Source organism: Halichoerus grypus, chromosome 4, assembly GCF_964656455.1.
Source record: "Halichoerus grypus chromosome 4, mHalGry1.hap1.1, whole genome shotgun sequence".
Lineage (NCBI taxonomy): Eukaryota > Metazoa > Chordata > Mammalia > Carnivora > Phocidae > Halichoerus > Halichoerus grypus.
In genome coordinates this window covers 68001516-68022228 of record NC_135715.1, presented here as the reverse complement: position 1 = coordinate 68022228, position 20713 = coordinate 68001516, and the positions used below count along the sequence as shown (strand labels likewise).

At 41.4% G+C, this 20713-nt stretch overlaps 1 protein-coding gene across 11 annotated transcripts in view; it reads right to left on the bottom strand.

The window, feature by feature from the left end:
- Positions 1-20713, bottom strand: part of STARD13 (StAR related lipid transfer domain containing 13) — a 508432-nt gene that overhangs the window by 66165 nt on the left and 421554 nt on the right. Inside the window, exon 1 of one of the 11 annotated variants that reach the window (XM_078070469.1) lies at positions 9880-10140. The exons of the other annotated variants lie outside the window; for them this stretch is intronic. Within the exon in view, the coding sequence (XP_077926595.1) occupies positions 9880-9943 (64 nt within the window). The 5' untranslated portion in view covers positions 9944-10140. Of the gene's footprint in view, positions 1-9879; positions 10141-20713 lie in introns of those variants that run through there. 11 annotated transcript variants of the gene reach the window in all.

The following is a 20713-nucleotide window of genomic DNA, read 5'->3' as shown; positions in this document are numbered from 1 at the left end:
GGGAGCTGACTTGATGGTGGTTCTCAGGAGCAGAAGCTCGAACTTCCTCAAGGTCAGCCAAACTGGCAGTTTCCGAGGGGTCCCCGTGTATTCACTGTTACACTGATGAGCTCCTGCCTGGGGAGGAGCAACTGCTTTGGCCAAGTCCCACCACTGCTAGGAAGTCAGGTTTCTTGGCTTTGGACGGGCACTCTTTTATCCTATATTGCTTAAAAAGTTTTATTTTTTTCAATGTTAAAAAAATATGCATGTCTTTAGGGACTCAAACCCCTTCTCTATTTTCAGAAATATCTGAAAGTCTATACTTGTAAAGGCTTATCTGCTATTTTAGTTTCTTAGTCCAACTCTTATAGCTCTGGGTACTCCAATTACACCAGAAGCTCTCATGGTATCAGGGAAAATTCTACCATGCAGGCATCAGAAGGGGCATGGAAACTGTCCTGATAAAATAACTCCAAGAACTGGACAGATTCTTTTCGAGTCTTTCACTCCTTACAGGGCTGGCATGGCATGATATAATCACCAAAGCTAATGACTCTCAGTTCAAGGATTTGTGCATTTAATTTCTCAGCAATTGTAATACCTGGATGAACTGAAACTAGTGTTTTTGCTTCATTTAGTCCCAAGAAAAGCTGTGTACAACTCAAGTGTAATTTTATTATCTGAGTATATAAAAAAAACTTGAGAGTGTATGCGTGTGTGTACTTTTTATTTTTAAATATTTACCAGGAAATATTCACTGGGATAAAATATTTACTGAGAATTTTTCAAAGTGTCTTTGCCAGTTTTCTGGAACGTTTTCTACTTGTCTGCAATGGCACTCATTCTGTGAATGATTTTCTAAACATACATCACCTGTCTCAGAAAATTAGGGCCAGATTTAAGAAATTATGTTTTTATTAGGTTTTCAGGTATGGATTCATTTTTTTCCCCTCCATGTTCTTCAAAGCCAAAGGGAGCACTGAGCTCAGAGGTTTGCTCTTTAAGCATTGGGATTTTTATTTTCCAAGTCATTAGTAGACACTAACATTACATATCTCCTACAGAAAGCAATTTAAAACAGGTTAGGTCATTAAAATAGCTTTACTGATTTGGGAGGGAAGGGATTAAGATTTACGCCGAAGGGGTGGGAAACAACTTATATACTGGAGCCCCCCTTTTCCATCAGATACAGTGATACATTAATGACTGTCCAACCACATGGCATACTGATATTAAAGTCAATCAAAGCACCCCATAAATATACCACAAATGCAATCAAATAGATTTAAAAAGAAGTTATATACACTATAAAGAGTTTTAAAAGTTTAAAACATAACAAAAGTTTTAAAATCTTGAATAGTTTACTATGTATAGCAAATAACTTCTAATTTTAAAGAACTCTGGGCCTTAATAATTTTTTTTTTTTTTTAAAGATTTTATTTATTTGACAGAGAGAGACACAGCGAGAGAGGGAACACAAGCAGGGGGAGTGGGAGAGGGAGAAGCAGGCTTCCCGCTGGGCAGAGAGCCCGACGTGGGGCTCGATCCCAGGACCCTGGGATCATGACCTGAGCCGAAGGCAGACGCTTAACGACTGAGCCACCCAAGCGCCCCTGGGCCTTAATAATTTTTGTCACAAAACCTTAAACTTCAGATTTTAAGTTTAAGAACACAGTAGGAAATGGCAGAAGAATGTGTCATGCAAACACACAAGCACTTCTAAATAGGGGTTCAGGTAGTTCTACCTTATAAAATATAAATATAATTTAATTACCTGACTAGCTCTGGGCATATAACAATTTTTATTAATTGTAGTCAATAATATGGTCTTGACCTAGATGCTTGCCCAAATACTCACTGAATTCAGGTATAAAAGGGTTATTTCCCTTATGAACAGACTTAATAAGAGATTAAAGTGACCAAAAATCCCCTCTTAAATGAAACCTAACAGAAAAGCAGCAAAATCTAAACGCAAGATTTGAAACACCTGAAAGAAAAAAGGAAGCAAAAAAAAGAAAAATCACCACAGTTCTATCATCTAGATATTGATGAACATTTTGCTGGCAAATAGTCTCTCCTTCTTTTATTATGAAGATGTGTATGTGTATCTAGGCTAAATATACTATATATTTTACATAATCTTTAAATAAAATTATAATCTGCATTTCCACTTGACGCCTTTTGAACCTCTTTCTAAGCCAACTGATTTCCTTTTCAATCATTCTAGATGGCTGAAAAACATTCCTCCTGCCATAAATTTGAAAAGCATCTTCTTGTATCAATTCAGACGTCAAAATCATGGGTTAAAAATAATAAATTCAGTTCTCTGGAGGCTTTTGCTCTAAAGAAAGAATTTTGCCAGAACGTGCATCCTGGTGAATGTATTTCAGGGAGTACTTCTGGGTTGACATTTCTCATGTTATTTTACATTCTGGATTAAGACCCATCTCATATGGTTTTGATTTATATTCTCAGCAGACTTCAAAAAGGAAATTCCAAGTGGAAGTTTATTCATACACCAGAACTATGTTTAAATGATGCTACAGGGATGTCTTAAACCAACACAAGTCAGGAAGTTCAAAGTTAAGGTTAGATCTTGGACCATGTTCCCACCTCTTCCTTCTTGGTATTTGCAGAGTGGAGATTTTATGGAACGGCTGTCCCACTTGTCTTTGACCTCCCGCATATGTATTTAGATAATTTCAAAGATGCTTTTCAAAACTTTATGTCATAAACTGGTATTTTTGAAAGGGTGTTGCTGAAGTTTCGAGGTTACACTTACAAAACAAAATAAAACAAGACAAATACACTAGACCAAATAGAGAAAAACTCCCCTCTTGTTTTAATGACTAGATGAATATTTGGAGTCCACATGACTGCCCCAATCCTTTAAATAATCAAAAGCAAAATGTGACCCAAATTTCTAAACTAGCAAATCCACCAAGAGTGCCTCTCTTTAGAACAAAACAGGTTTATTTTTGTGCAGGGTTAATGTTATTGCTTTAAAGGGGAGTTTAAAATGAAGATACAGGGCGCCTGGGTGGCTCAGTCGGTTAAGTGTCTTCCTTCGGCTCAGGTCATGATCCCAGGGTCCTGGGATCAAGTCCTGAATCAGGGTCCCTGCTCAGTGGAGAGCTTGCTTCTTCCTCTCCCTCTGCTCATCCCCCCCCCCACCGCCCACCCCCGCTCGTGTGCACTCTCTCTCTCTCAAATAAAATCTTAAAAAAAAAAATGAAGATATATTCTAATTTCATTTTGCTCTTAACTAATGGCATATCTATTAAATAAAACTCATTTCTTCTTCTGTTGAGTACGTATACTCAGTTTTATGAATTAACTTTCTAAAAAGAGCCTGTCGATTTGTTTAGAAAACATCCCTTTATTTGAGGGCATACAGGGACTAACTGTTACAGTAGCAGTAATATGGCATAAAGTTCTAGAAGCAAGGGCTGAGTTCAAGTCCTAGCTCTATCTCTGATTACCTTCACGGCCTTCGATAGGTTAACTTCAGCATGCCTCAGTTTCCTTATCTATAAAATGGGAATAAACAACAGTACCTACTTCAGAGCGTTGTTGTAAGGGTGAAATGAACTGTTAGCCGTGTTTGCTGCTAGTACAGTGGAGGTGCTTATTGTTCCTTTCCTACAATAGAAAATAGTGGTTCCAATGGCTTCTGATGCTCTCCACTCAGCTTTTTCATTTGGCCTTCAGAAGTAGAAGACTTTCGTGTTACCGATTTATTCGGTAGACATCTGCGGGGTGCCCAGGATTTGAAAAGCTTGCAGTTAGGCACTGTAGGCAGGGTCCTGCCCCAAAGGTCTCTAAGCCACGCAGAGAAGACAAAGACACATCCAGGAATCACTACTCCCCAAAAAGCAAAAGCCTCCCGGAGCAGGACAAAGTCCTACAAGGCTCAGAGCAAGAGGGGGTATTTCGGATAAAGTGACCCGGACAAACCTAGCAGGCGAGATGAGATTTGAGGCAGAAGATGGTTGGCTAACTGGTTCTGCCCATGGCAATCCCTCTTCTGCCTACCGACTGCTTTTGAAGCTGGGATTCCTGTGAATTTGGGTCTTTCTGGAATAGAAGCTTATGTTCCTTCATCTGTGTCTGCAGGAGGGCTTTGGGGGCAAACGCAGCCCTGTCCCCTACATCCAGATCCTCCTTATGACAGGAATCTAATAGGCAATTAGTTTTTTACATTCTGTGAAAGATTTTGTTCTACTCTTTCTGTTAAATAATGCTGTATCGCAGGAAGCCATGCTTCACACAATACGATGCTGTTTAACAAGAGGTAATGAGAGTCATAAATGAAATGTGACACTTTGAAAATGGAACTAAGGGCCTCTGCAGGCTGTTTCTTTTAGGATATCAACACCAGGTTGGGGAAGACAGTCTGGTGATTAGACTTTATGATGTGCTTACCAGTTAGTAAGTAAAATATTAGCAATAACTTGCTTGATATGGGAGGATTTCAAGGGCAAAGACGTGTTTAAACATACCAACCACATCAGAACCTTGGGAAAGAAATCTGTATCAGATGTGTAGGCTTCATTAAGGAAATGCCTTCAGAAGATTATTTTTTCCATGTTATGAGAAAAAAAACTGAACAAATAAGTAAACTGTTAGCAAGGGATATGGGCTTTCTGGGGAGTAATGACTGGGAAAAGTTGAGGGTTAAAGTGGATCCCAAGGTCATTGACCTCAAGAGGTCAGGAGTCTCCCGGATAGGCTTCCTGTCAAGGTCATTCCCATTATTAAAAACATCCAAGGTGTCTACTCCAAGGCGTGAGGAGGCAATCAGGAAAATAATCGAAATACCATTAAAATATGTGTGTGTGTGTGTGTGTGTGTGTGTTTTAATTGAGATGAAGTTTGTCTTGCCTAGACTAATGCATGAAGTAGGGGTTCTTCACCTGGGGTTTTTAGATAGAACTCAGAGACATGGGAACTCCCTTGAAGGCAAATATTGTTATATACGTGCTTTACTTGCTGAGATTACGTAGCTTTTATTAAGTTCTCTGATTCACTTATTCTCTCACTAAGGTATTCACATTTAGCGCAAGGAGAAAACTTTATGCACCGGGTTTATAAAAGGGCCAGCTTTTTCCTGCCTTGTTCCCTGTGGGCAATCAATTTTTTGATTTTGGCACTTAAAGAGATAAATGACCTCTCTCTCTCTCTCTCTCTACCCCCCCCCCCCACACACAGAGGCACACAAATATATATACAGGTGCACATATATTCCGTAAACATGTCATAAGTAAAACTGCAAGTATCCTTAAATAAATACGTAGATTTTTGTACCCTCTGAAATTATGACATCACAGGGACACATCACCGGGTTGGAAAACAGGCTGCATCTTTGCATGTCCAGTTCTCAGCCCAGAGCCTTGCAAATGAATGTTGGCTGAAAGAGCGAATGGCTATATGAAGAGGAAAATATTTATAGCTTTTAATATTTATAGGCCAATAAACACCTAAAATACATTTGGATATTCAGGCCCCTCCAAACTCCCCAGGCTATTGTAAACATGGGAAGATATACTGTGGAAGTAGCTTGCAAACTGTAAATCCCTATATGAAAATAAGGTAAGGGGCACCCGGACGACTCGGTTGGTTAAGCATCCGGGTCTTGGTTTTGGCTCAGGTCCTGATCTCAGGGTTGTGAGATCGAGCCCCGAGTGCTCCTGCTCAGCACAGTCTCCTTGAGATTCCCCTTCCTCGCCCTCTACCCCTCCCCCACCCTCATGCTCACACGCGTGAGTGCTCTCTCATTCTCTCTCTCAAATAAATAAATAAATTAAATAAAAACAAAATAAGGTAATATTATTCTTCTAGCTGTGATTCTGCCCCTGGGAGGCCAGTCCCCAGATACCCTTGGGGAGCAAGGTCTCTGTAGCTTTTGATGGTGCCTGTGCTTTCTGAAGGAAAAGAGATCTGATGTTGTCCCATTCCTGACAGGAAGAGTCATTTCTGCCGGCTCTGACCCCCTTTCCCTTCCCTCTGCATGGAATCCTTGGGAATCCCAAGGGCACAGATGACTGCAAGATTTGGGCTTGAAAAATTAACATTGAGAAAAGATCTTCCTGTTTTCTCCCAGAGGAATTACTCTCCCTTTTTTAGATCATCAAACCTGATTGGTACATATTCATACTTGAGAAGAATCAGACACAACCACAGGAAATGAATATCATAGGACTTTCAAATGTTTTACTGCTATCTTTAGCAAGAAATATACTTCATATAGTTGTTAACATGAACACACTTGCACGTGTGAACACACACATAGAGACTGAAACAAAGTTTCACAAAACAGTAGTTATACTTTACATACATGCAATGCCATCTGACATTTTCTTTTCTGGTTTGTTTTCTTTTATTGAAAACTGCTGGGTATACCCACTAACTGACTTCATGACCCCCCTCCATTTAAAGAACACGGTCTTGGATGACACTCTGTTATTTGAGAAGCATCTGGTTAAATAAATGAATAAATTGAACACAGTTCTAAGAATCTGACACTCGGAGGTCTTCTAGACTCCTTCCCCTCCCGCATCCCCCATATTTTCACAACAAAATCTCAAGACCAGCTCAATTTCTCTCTTAAATGTGTTTTTCTAATTCCTGTTCTCCCACCCGAGTTCCTTCCGCCTTGGTGGAGAGCCTCATCACACCCCTAGGACCTACTGCAACAGACCTCCTAAAGGATCTCACCCCTTCAGTTCTTGCCTTCCGAATCTCTCTTTGATGTAAGCCCGGTCATACCCCTTAAGACTCCTTCGTGCCTCCCTGTCACCCACAGAATAAAGTGGCAGCCCACCCTCCCACTCTCCCGGCCATGGTGCCCTCCCTCACCTGGCCTCTGCCTGCTTCCGGGGGCTGATGGCCCACGTTAGGCCCAGTCGTGCGCAAGTGCCTGGGCTGGCCAGTCCCACGGTGCTGGTTCACTTCCCACGCTGTGCTGAGGCTGTTTCCCCCCTTCGCCTGTCACGTTCCTCCTCTTTGTTGTTCTCCTGCCTTACTTTCACTTGTCTTCTATCAAGATTCAGCTAGGACCTCACCTCCTGAATCCCAGGTTAGCCTGCTCTTCTCTGGACTTTGGTAATCTCTTATGATTCTTACGAGATTAGCCTAAAATGTTCCTGTTACATGTCTGTCTCCCCATGAGAGTACAAGCTCTTCAAGGGCAGAGGTAGCCCGATTCATTTTTGGGCATCTCTAGAGTCTGGCCAAGCCCTTGGAACCCCGTGCTCAGGGCATGCCCAACTGCAGGGAAGCGAGAAGTGCCGCTTCTGCTCCACGTACCCCCGGGGCGGCCATCTTTCACTGACCTTGCTCTGCATTAATCCCCAACCAGGATGGTCCGAGGCTCCTATTTATTCCCAGCACAGGACCTCCAGGTTAGCGCTGGTCAGAGGTCTCTGGCGAAGGTACCTGTGCCCCCTGAAAACGCTCTCCTGCTTTCTTCTTCCTTTCCTGGCTTGACTGAAGGAGGCCGAGGGGCACACGCTGGGTTTTCATGGCTTTCTGTTCCACTCCATTTGAGAAGTCTGCTGCTATTATTCCTGGGGCAGAGGGTGGGCTGAGTGCCAGCCCTAGTCTCAATCAGTAACAAATCAATGGCAGGAAATCTCACGCAGCTTAGAGGCCTTCCAGATGTGAATTTGGAATAGTGTTGGGAAGTCAGATTTGGTCCAGAGTCACTTTCAATCTGGAAGACTCTGGGAGGGGGCGGGGATGTTCTGCTAATGAGCAAAAAGGGTTAGATCTCCTCACGAACAGATCTGAGATCTCGTTCGGTCTGGACCACCCAAATCTCCCTGGATATGCCCCGGAGGAAACCCAACTCCCCGAGGCCACCCCAATCACACCCCCAAAGGAATCATCCAGCTAGTCCTTAATGGCACCCCTGGAGAAGTGGGTCCACTTTTAATTAGGGTAGATTAATGCCTCTCTTGAAGCATCACCACACTCAGCTATGATGACTTTGGTTCTCAGGGGCAGAGGGAAAATGTGTGACATACTGGGGTGACTTCCTTTGGGCACTAGATTTATTTGGGTCTGCTAGAAAGCCCTCCCCTTTACTATGCTTCAAGGTTCTCTTTCCTTGACGGTGTAGCTTGTTGGGCACCTCCTCCAAGAAGTCTTCCCTGAACATTTCTAACACTTACGGTCTCCACTATTCCACGATTTCTGGCCATCTTGAATTGTTATTTGACCTGTCGAATGTAACCATGACTTCCATCTATTTATAGACTTACAGTCTCAGCAGAGTGAATTTGTAAATAGTAGGGGCTCAATATAGGTTTGTGATGATCGTGGCTGTTACGGCTGTTAATAATTAACATAAAAATAAGCCTGTATACGGGCTGCTGCTGCTGATTCAAAGACCTCGTTCATTTCTAGAGCTAGGAGAGTAGACAGACCTGGCGGAAACCAATGAATGTCTTTAATGGATAAAGGGAAGGCAGGAACAGATAAGGGAAAGGAGACAGCAAGCAGAGACCAAAAGCTTTTCAGAAAGGCAGTGTGGCAGTGGAGAGCCGCATGGAGAGGGTCTTACTGGAGGGGTCCCTGAGCAAACTGTGTTGCATCTTAAAGTCTCAGTTTCCTATCTGCGAAATGTGCACAACGTCACCTATACTCTTCAGAGCAGCTGTTAAGGCTGTGAACAGAAACTCTCCAACAAGCAAGGCCAATTCCTTTACCGCTGCAATCCTGGTCCCTGGCACAGGGCTTTGGATTTCACGTTGTGTTTACATTTGCTGAACAAAATGAACTATGTGAATTGTCCAGGAGTAGGCATTTAAAAACTGGAGCTATTATTATTGACTAAAATGAGCAGTTTTCACGTTTTTTCCACTGATACACTCCAATGGCAGAAGAAAATAAAACAGATACCCCCAATGGATTTATTTGACATTTCTGCCCATAGAGAGGAAGAACATAACATGCCCATACTTGTTTTAAAACAATAAAAACTTCACTCAAATTTTAAGAAAACTGATGCCCCAAGAAGATGTACCACCCTCTGGCTTCTTATCCTGCTGGACATTCTGCCAGGCTGCAGAAGCTCGGGTGTACATTTAAAAGAGAAATCTCATTTTTAGAGAGGTGGTTTATTATTACTGTTTACTAACAACCCCCCTGAGCACTAGAAAATATGAGGTTTGGGCAATTCCAAGTGCACTCAAGCTACAGGAACGTGAAGTTGGACCCGGAGTCTGACTGAAAGGCACAGAAGACGCACAGGCCACGCGGAGCTGACTGTCGGCCAGGTTTAAGACCACAGGATGGAGGCAGAGTCTCTGCTCAGCGACATAAAGTGCTGGCTTAGAAACAAAAGGACCTCCTTAGCTATATTTCCATTATATAGCAGGAGATCTTATGTTCTGATGGCAACTTGTGCATTTTATTCAGGAACGCACCCCACGTCCTGCAAAGAGAGCCTCAGAGATGGAACCCAGACTTCATTCCTCATCTAAAAATCCGGCGCGGCTCTCAGCCCCAAAATAAAATCCCAACATCTGGGGACAGCATACAGTTCTTGAGTTCCATGTGGGTCCCTGGCATGTCTGTCTATGTCTCAACTAGCAACAGTGCCCGAGACACCAGGGGTACTGAACACCTCGTGGCTCCCTAAAACAGCCACCTCACCCCACTCCCATCTGCTGCTCGCTGTAGGAACTTGGCCTTTGTTTGGCATGACTTTCTCCCCCTTCATCTGACTAGCTAATTCTTCTTCCCCCCCTCTATCTCTGTAATTCTCAGCTCTAGTTTTACCTTCTTTGCAAAGTCCTTCCTGCGAAGACCACCCGCTCCTGGCACCCACATGAGAAAGGCTGGCCCCATCACGCGTCTGCACCCTCTCTGTGCTTCCTGCCCAGCACTTACCCGGCGCCGGGATTTTCGCTTTACTCTGCTCTCCTGTTTCCCTCCGCCAGCATTGTCTTCGCATATCCCGCACCAACCAAGGGTCTCGGTGAACGTTTGCGTGGCAAACCGAGGAAGCTTCCAGTACAGAGGCTCAAAGAACTTTATAGAGCAAGGAGTAAAAAACAGTCCTCTCTAATGCTTCCGGCCACTGACAGTGGAGAAGAACCTCACTGCTCCCCAGTGACCTGTGAAGCATCAGGGAAGATTCCAAACCTCCACACTTCCTTTGCTCATTGTTTTCATTCACATTAAAAAGGAACACCATGGATTTGCAACACCGCCTCAAAATAAAGTCAGGGGGAGAAAGGATTCCATTTGGAACAGAAAGAACCGCCCATTTTCTAATGTATCAAACCCCTCAATATAACTAAAATGTAAGGTGGAGTGTGTCCCACTTACTCACATTATCAACAGGGTCTTTGAGTAGCAAACACAACTCTCTACTCATAAAGAACCAGCTCAAGAGTTACATTATGATTCCAATGGTTAATCTTTTATTTGAAATTTCCAAATCTTTCCTTACATGCCCTTTAAGAAGATAAATACCGTTTTTGAAACATTCCGCAATTGACTACAAATAGCAAAGACAATGTTTCTAAAGGACTTCCTCCTCCTTGGTGCAGAGTACCCTCAGAGCACCATGCAGTTGGTAATGAACCCATGTTCGTAACCTTGTTCAAATTTGAACCTTGTTCAAATTCAAATTTTACTCCTGTCTTGTCAAGTGTGGTTTCTATTTATAGTCTAAACAGTATATTATTTAGATAGCCCACCACTTCACTTATTTCCTAACACAATAATGGTATCATCAAATTTAGAGTATTTAAAATTAATAATCCCCGAAGAGCAAAAACAAAAACAAAAACAAAAAAACCATACGTCTTCGGTTTATTGAATTCTAGGTTTTGAAATTCTCTTCGGCATAATGTTTTCTATTAGCAAAACCCAGATTGCACTAAATTGCGGATAAACTCTGCCAGAAGCCTCCTCTCTGAAACTCTGCTTCAGGGATTTACAACCATTCTCCTTAGGCTTCCTATTGATAACTCTTTGTTCCCAGTCACGCTGTGAAAACAGACGGGGAAGAATTCACAGCAGAGCTTTGAGATGCTTGTCTGGGAAAGTGGGGGAGTATCACTCTTGCTGATGTCATGGTCATTTCTGAAATTCCAGGCCTGGCCACTCTCCCATCTGGGCTACTTTTCTAATCTGGAATTCTCTCTCCCAGCCTTCCTTCACTACCCACTCACCTGACTCCTGGGGGAACCATGAGTCACTTCCTGTCCTTTAAGCTTGCGGCTAAACTTCCCCTTCTGAGCCATGGCCTGGGGGTGTGATAAAGGGCACTGGGAGGGAGGGGGTTGCCTGGAAGGCAGGCAGAAGGGAGACAGGAGTCCCACCCTGTCCATATTAGAGAGTGAGTTGCTAAGGACTGCTAACTCTCGATTTTTTTTTAGGAGATAATTATTAGCATCACAGTATTGACCTGACTTGGGCATTTTTTTAAGAGTTGATTTATCTCCTGATTCCACTCTTCACCTCTCCACTGCTTATTTGCAACTTCAGAAAGGATGGTGGGTAAAATAAATAAAAAGCAACTTCCTCAATCTTATATTCATGAAAAGTCCGATTGGGCAAATCCGGGACCTAATTAAAAATAAGTGGTCAGACGGGCATGTATTTCATTGAGGCTGGCATCCTTATTTGTCACTAATATTAATAAATTGGATCTAGTACATGAGTCTTAGCTTTCCAGGTCAGTCTTTAATAAAAGGATATTTTTACTATGATATTTTTTTAATTAAGTTTTTAAAAAATAACACTGTGGAGGGACACTAAGTATGTATTTCACAAACCTGTGGGTGGCTATGAATGCCAGCCTCCCTTGGAGGTAGGTCATGGGGAGAAGTTCTGTGCAAAGATATGTGATCACTCACATGCCCTATGATCTACCACCCCTTCGCCTTCTCTATCCATGAGTGGTTGTGCCAATGGCCAGGTGACCACAGGACCTCAGAAGCTGCGTGTTGAGGTGGGGGGAGATCAGTCGACCTAGATCTGGAGTAGAGCATCTTGTCTCGGTGTAAATGGGAAACAAACTTTTAGCTGGTTGTCAGGATAACATTTTGAGGACAGGGACTTCTGCCTTATTTGATGTTGAATCCGCAATGGCCACCTTAGGCCCAGAAAAGAGTAGGTATATAGCCAGTATTTATGGAATAATGAATGTTGAATGAGTCCTAAGAATATGCACATGAAAAATCAAAGTGCACACAGAGAGTTAATTCTGAGAAAAATTTCTGAGGATCCTTTGCTATTACGTGCGTGCACACACACACGTACGTGCACGCTCACACCACACACACACACGTGCACGCGCGCACACACACGTGCACGCGCAGACACATTCAACCTCCCTCTAAATATTACTCAAAGCTCTTGTAGTTTTTTTGTCCACTTTTGTTTTCATGGAAACCATCCAACTTTCAATACACACCACACTAAGATACATTGTGAAACAGTTTCTTTTGAAAAAGATTCAATTCCATCCCCTTCACCCCTGCCCCTGAAAATAAAGCCCATCCCAGTTGTCCCAACAGGTTTATTTCACTGCTCATCAGTTTTAGAGAATCAAATATGTTTCAAAAACAGTTTGGGGTTATCCAGAATTTAATGGCAGATCCCCCAAGGGGATACTGACTGGTGGGTGGGTTTCTTTGTTCAGAGTTCCCTTCATGAAGAAACTTCTTGCCCCTATCGGACTCCTCTGTGAAAATGACAGATGGTTGGATACTTTGCCTTGATAACAGAACACACAAGTCCCTTATACATTTGTATTTCTTTTCTTTTCTTTTTTTTTGAAGATTTTATTTATTTATTTGACAGAGACAGCGAGAGAGGGAACACAAGCAGGGGGAGTGGGGAGAGGGAGAAGCAGGCTTCCCACGGAACTGGGAGCCTGATGCGGGGCTCGATCCCAGGACCCTGAGATCATGACCTGAGCCGAAGGCAGACGCTTAACAACTGAGCCACCCAGGCGCCCCCATTTGTATTTCTTTTCTTTTTTTTTTTTTTTTTTAAAGATTTTATTTATTTATTTGATAGAGACACAGCGAGAGAGGGAACACAATCAGGGGGAGTGGGAGAGGGAGAAGCAGGCTTCCCGCTGAGCAGGGAGCCCGATGCGGGGCTCGATCCCAGGACCCTGGGACCATGACCTGAGCCGAAGGCAGACGCTTAACGACTGAGCCACCCAGGCGCCCCTGTATTTATTTTCTAACTAAAGTTGATTTCTAGGCTAAAGGCTATGAAGTGGCATTTGTTGTTTCCTGTTTAAACTAATTGTGACTAGATACTGGAACTATACGCTTCGTGTCTGTTGGGGTAAGTCAGTAACAATTCCACACCTTGTATTTATGCTTCTTTTTGTCATTTAAAAATGTTTTGTTTCCTTTCTTTTTATGGTCTAAAAAGTAACATGAGGGATAGCTTGAAATAAAATCATAAGAGTTACAAATCAAAATTTTAGAAAATTCTTTTGTATATTGGCAAGAAGTGATAGTAAGCATATTTTTTAAGTGGTTGAAATCTCCAAGGTGGCTGTATCTTCTAACACTAGTATTAAAAGGCTAGTTATAAGAAGCAAGGAGGAAGTGGGAATGGAAGGAAGAAGGAGGGAAGGAAGGAAGGTGGAAAGAAGGAAGGAAGGAAGAAAGGAAGGGAGGGAGGGAGGGAGGGAGGGAGGGAGGGAGAAAGGGAAGAAGGGAGGGAGGAAGATAGGATGGACTCCAACAATAAGTCATCTTGTCAGATTACCTAAACAAATCTCTGGCTGGCGCCCATAGAGTTAATCTAGCACTAGCACTCCAGGACACTTCTATCTGGTTATCTGGTTGCTGTATATGAACCTCCTTCTAACAAAGAAGGAACCTGCTGCTTACCTTTCCTGCTGTATATTGGCGCCCTTATGATGGACAGTGCCCAGTTTATAGCTATTTCTCAAATCAGAAACTTGGACACATTTCTCAGTTTCACCTTTCTAAATATATTCTTTTTGCTTGGCTCAATCCATCTCCCATCTACAAGATGGTTCTCTGCACCCTTTACTCCCTGTCCTTGTCCTGTCCTGGGTATTCTGGATTTCTAGCAGGAGTTCAATAAAAGTCACTGATGGAAAGTCTCACCTTACTTTCAACTTGAATCCACCTTAAATCATTTTAACTACTATTGCACAAATGATGATTCCAAATCTAACTCTAGATTTATGTTTATTTTAAAATTTAGCTTCCTAACCCCCTCTGGGGAAAAACAACCTTCTCACTGTACTAGGTACCATGTGATCACCTAGCAAGTTCACATTAACTGATGAATAAATATTTGGCTAAAGTTCATTATGGTTAACGAATGCCTGTTTGGGCTTTATTTTGCCCTGAACCTGGTTTATTTCAAAAATATCTTAAGGATTTACTGAGATAGGCATGAAAGCAAAACTCTAAATGCTTTTAAGCCTGTGGCTCTTAGCACCACCACTGTGATAGACCAAAAATAAAGGGCATACCTTTGAAACACTGCACCCATTTCTCCATGTGCCCACTATAAATTACATGCTCTTTAAAAAAAAATCCAAGAATTCAAAACAAACAAAAAAGCAGTGTTACTCCTATGCATTTTTTTCTAGAATAATATTTTTATTTTATCCCTCAGACTCTTCTCCCAACATGTCCCAATGCTCATTTGAATACAATTTTCAATGGGAAACAGCACGTCAAACCTTCCAAACAAGCAGAAAACGATCCCCTAATACCATGGGAGAGGGTATTAGCTATTGGCAGAACAAAATGGCTTCACTGCCTTAGTACTGAAATTAGTAGGAATAATATAACAATTTCTCTTCACACACAAATGGCTAGGATCATGCCTAAAACCCCCTGGCTTCTAACATGAAAAAGGAGAGGAGGGGGAATTGAACTTGGATTGTACAGTCACCTCTATACACACCATCAAGCATGCAGAGAAAGGACTGTTAACTGGTAAGTTTCAACACTAAGAAACTCATGTTTCCAAAAAGACTTTGGAACTTCGTAAACAATTCGAAAGGTATATTTATTTTAATAAGTTATGACACAAACAGGTACTAAAGTGAAGTCACCACGTAAAAACAAAACAAAACAAAACAAAACCTCCCAAAAAACAAACTGTTCACACGATTTTCAGCTTTTTAAGTGTATTTTTCTAGGGGAAGCTTTGATGATTGGCGCACAGTGGGTTATTAGATAGTAAGCAAAGTCATTTCTGAATGCTTTTAATTTAACAAACTATTTGCTTGGTCATAGTCCATCTATTGCTGTTACCAAGAGGTTTACACATATTCCCTTTTAATTTTTTTTTTTTTTTTTTAAGGAAAGAAATGTACATATTAGAAATATATTAGAAATTAGGGGGGAGAAAAGAGAGCCTGCAGAGGGCAGAGGCTTTTATGGAACAATCTGTTGCTCCAAAGGAGAGTCAAGAGATGCCCAGTGAAACCATCAAAGTGACCAGCTAGTTGTGTGACCTTGAGCAGCACTTTAACCTCCCTGATCCCAGGCTTTTGCCAGTAAAACGAGGCCTCTTTTAGAGTCTTTTAATGCTCTAAAATCCTATGATTTGAAAGATAAAATGTTATGTTGACAGTATCTGAAATCAGTGAGAGCAATGCTATTTTGGAACAATGTCACAGGACTCCAGAGAAGATAAACCGTACCTAGGTTCCGGCTACACGATTGTAGACAAGAGCCACGCCCATGCTCACCGAATCCAAGAAACCCGTATGAATGTTGTAGGAAAGTTAAGGTCAGTCTACACTTTGTTGCTAGGAAAGTATTGTTGACGAGCTCTAATCCAAATGGTTTACATGATTTCATATTGTGGTCTCTGACATAGCAAGAGAAACATCCTGAGAAAACACAGTCTCAGCTGCTGTGTCTTTGTCCCGGACATCATCCCCAACTGGTTCCTTTTTTTCAATTTTATTCTTAAATGCAACATTTTTTATTGCTCTCTTTTTTATAATCCAATTCTAACAAAGACAAGAAGACAGGATTCTGACTGGAGGGAGATGAATAAAAGTGCACTTTTTAAGGCAGCCAGTTACTATAAGACAGTTATTAAAATGTCTGGGTAAATGACCTCATACTGCACTCAGCCTGCAAATCAGCCGGGCAATCTGGCACTTGGTGCGTATGGCTTTGGACTGCTTTCTCTGAAATCAAGTTATAGGAATCTGTGAACTGAAGTCCTTTTTTCCAGCAGTTTCCACAGCACCTGACACAGTGTCGGGCACACAGCGGCAGGGTAAGGTTTGTTGGCAATTTGCTAAATAACTATTATGGAAAAGGGAAAAAAAAAATTCTAGACCGTGTGAAAGCTTTAGGCATTTTGTAGTTTGACTAGAGATAAACATTTGCCATAATAGGAATATTTACTAAACAGGGAATAAGCTACTTAGAGGCTAATTTGCTTCCATTATTCTTTAATTTGTTAATCATAATCATGTACAATTGTTATCGGAATTTGTTTTCCTAGAAATAAATATTATCACTAGAATACTGCAGGGGTTTCTTTTTGTTTGTTTGTTTGTTTTTTTGGAAGCACATTCAGGAATGTTCTCCCTGATATAAATTGCATAAGGAAGGCTTACAGGGCCCAAAAAGTCCATTTGATTCTTGTTTTAATTCTCTCATATGCCATTCAAATATTCTGTTAGAAAATATCTGCACTGTCATTGTTAATATCATGTACTAGCCATGATGCTAAATGTGTTAGGCTTTTATATACAGTGACTCATTTAATCCTCATAACAGCCTCTAAAAAGATATTATCTTCCCCATTTTATGGAGGAAGAAACTAAGGCTCAGGGAGGTTAAATAAGGTGTCAAGGTCACACAGTAGCGATGCTATATGTCATACCAAGGGTTTCTGCTCCAGTTCTAGTCCTCACAACCATATGGGAATACGTAGAAAAATAAAGCAAAGCGTTTCCACATCTTTTTGCAAGAAGGTCGGGTATAAATTATACATAAATAAGCAACTAAAGAAGACAAAAACATCTACTCAGATAATTTCCCCATTTATTCATTCATACCTTAATCAGCCATTAAATGTGTATGTCACCACTGCACCAGACAACATGAGAGATAGAAACAGAGGTCAACAGAGGCAGTGCTTAAACTCTGATGAAAATGAGGGTTGTTAGTGATAAAAAAGAGGAGAAAAAATGGATTATCATCAAGCAATATTTTCCCAAAGGTCTTGATTCCTTGTGGAAGGTTCTAGGTGGAAACTCTAGGTTCCTGGCAAAGCGAGGGCTCTAAGAGCTGTGGGAGAGGTGGGGAGCAGTAAAATGAGGGCAGTGTAGTAACAGTGTTGTTGTGGGACATAATCCAGACGAAGCGCAGCATTAAGCCCTTCACCCTCTGATCTCACGCCTCCCGCCATTTTGGAGAGGAACAGTAAGAAAGCGTGCACACAACCAGTGACGGGGCTGGCATTCACACCCAGATCCTTCCGAGCCTGAGCCTTCCACCCTTCCAGGACCCCACGCGGCTCAAAGTCCTCTTGCCGCAGGGTGTCCTCCACCGTTGCACAGAGCTTTTGGTGGGAAAACAGGAAACCAAGAGAGGACCCTAGCGTGGGGGGCGGGGGGCGGGGAAGAGAGACAATGGGCATAGATCAGGAAAATGAATAGGGAGGTTTATCCAGCAATCTGTACTGTTAATTAAATTTAGCTATCTATCAGCTAAGTACTCTGTGGCTCCATGGTGATTATCAAGCCAGTCAGAATCTCAACTGGGACCTGATTACTAAATTTAATAGGATTATGCTTTTTTTCCTCTCCGAACTGAAGCAAAAAAGTTCCTTTCAGCTGAGGTTTTCATGTTGTTGTTTTTTTCCTATTAGTAAGCAGTCCAGAATTATCCCAGAGACCTCAAAGATTGTTAGAGCTCCTTTTCACTAATTTAGGGAAAAAGACAGAATTCTTGCTTGGTAGAAGCAAGAACACAGAAACACACTGGCCATTCTTGCCTCAGTCTGGACTTAACATTCAATGAACTCAACTCAGCAGAAAAGCCACAGGAATGGGGCCATGAACACAGCCCATGCTTAATAACTGGATAGATAAATAAATAAATAAAAATTTAATGACTTTGGAACCATAAATATACTTCACTTGTAAAAACAGGTATTACCTTAAAATTGCGTGTTAAATGAATTTTTGTAAATAGATCTGAATTTAAATACGGGGGGCTAGTTAATACTTCATTTTGGAAATATTCTGCTATGAAATCCAGTTTACTATGGAGACTAGCCTTTTCGCTTTAAAAAAGTGTGTTGGCTGAATCTTAACCCTGATTTATGGATCTTGTGAATGCAGATTCTTTTATGGTAAGAATACATAAAGTAGGTTAACCAGCATTTGTTTTAGGCTTGGAAGTATATTTATATTTAAGCATCATATTTTAAAGTATTTAGCACAGAATGAAATTGCTTTAACATAAACTAGATATAATCTGTCTGGGTTGTTAATAGAAAACTTTTCAAAAGTCCATAATGTTTTGTTCGTTTGGGGCAGAACGTAGGACAAATTCAAAATTGTGAAGAATTAAGATGGAAAAAAAAAATGGTTCTCAATTCCCAGATCTGGGCTTCTTTTGGAGAAAGTGAAAATGGATTATTATTATTTTTTTAATGATAAATGAATGATAAAGTACTCTTTAAAAAGGAAATTATGCATGCTGTTAGTCATCTTAAAAAATGACCATAGCTACTATAGAGACTTTGATTCACATTTGTCCTGGGGATACAGTCCCCTCTTGTATAAACACATACGCATACCAATATATTATGTGAACTGCAATCTTGTAGTGACTTCAAGGAAAAATTTGTTTTTATAAAAGAACTCATATTTTCCCATGCTTTGTTACTTCTTGTGCAAGAACTTTTATGAGATTCTAGTAAACTGTTTTATTTATTTTCCTTTGTTCTTCCCTTCTTCTTGGAAGAGAACATTATCTGGATGTAATCATGCTGAAGGAGAATACATTCTGATGAAGATGATTTAAATCAATGACCAATTAAGATGCCTAATCCTGCCACCACTTAGGATATGGCAACTTAATTCTACTGGGTCAACACATTCATTTATTCTAATGCGGTCTATGTTCCCCCACGGCAAGAACGGCTATTTCAGTAATCTCTTATTTCATCTCTGCAGATTTGGCCACTCTCTGTAACTCAGCTGACTAAAGTTGAAGCTTGTAGCAACAGAAATACACTGTGTAAATCCCTGGCCCACCTCATCAAAATCCCCAGAGACCATGTTTTGCTCTCAGCATACCACCCCATAACCCGCTAAATCGTTCACCGAAGTATCAGTAAGCCTGTCTGGTGTTCCAGCCACCTGGAGCTGACAAATATTTTCCTAATATGAGGGATGCCATAGCAACCAGATTTGTGGCGTGGATACAAACCAGGCATCGTGGGGCTACAATTTAAGGTGGGAGGCAGACTTGCAGCACCCACAATAGTATTATTGTAAAGAGTGTCCTGAGAACTCAAAATTCAGTATTTGGGGGAACAAAGTTCTTTAGACACAAGGATGGAAATTACCCCAGACCCTAACAGAAGGAAGGCAGTAATTAAGACTGAAAAGAGCTTGTGTTTCAAATCTATTTCTTACAAGCAGTGCCACCTTGGATAAGTTAAGGAAACTCTCTGAGCTGCCTCAGTTTTGTCATCTGTAAAATGGAGATAATCACCCTCCTTCAAAGGATGGTGAGGATGTGAGGATGAAATGGGCTGATGATATCTGTACTGTGGTTGGCAAATGGGAAGCATATAATAACAATAGCTTTTATCATTAGGTTAAGGAGGGAAGCGATGGATATTTCAGGACACAAGGCCAATGGTCTCCAAAACAGCATGCAGATGAGTATATTAGAAATTCCTATCTGTGTTCAAATATTTTAAGTATTTTTTTTAAGATTTATTTATTTATTTGAGAGAGAGAGAGAGCACAGCAGAAGGAGGGGCGGAGGGAGAGGGAGAGAATCCTCAAGCAGATTCCCCACTGAGCACAGAGCCCAGATCCCACAATCCTGAGATCATGACCTGGGCCGAAACCAAGAGTTGGCTGCTTAACTGACTGAGCCACCCAGGTGCCCCAGTAATTCAGATACTTTGAGAAATAAATTGTTATGCCAGTATTCATTGTCAGGATTTGATACAAGGTACCCTCACCTACGCTGTCCACCTGCATGGTGGTATCTGGGGGTGCGGGTCGGTGTTAGTTGTACTATACATGTACCATAGAGCGCTGGCAATGGCTATCCCATGTACACGTTCATTTTCTGTACTGCCACGTATCATGATGTACTGAAGTCTACACATACCTGATTGAGAGGGTATGTGGAATACGTTGCTTACTTTTAAATAAACTAACCCTCACAAAATGGAGAAGCACCTTAAAAAGATTCCTATAGAGATGTCATGAAGAGAAGATGATATTCATTCTTAGCAGGAGTAGTCAACAAGAAGTTGAGATTTCCCTACCCCTAGCCCTGTAACAGTCACATCTACAAGGTCAGAACGATGAAAACATAGTTAGACCAGACAAGAAGTCAGCTAGAATCATTTAAAATTGTCCGGAAGATTATTTGAAATAGGGATAGAAGTAATTGTTGATGAACTTTGGTCTCTCTGACTTGAGATGGTGAATGAGAGTGGAACATGTGCATGACTTCTAAAATGCAAA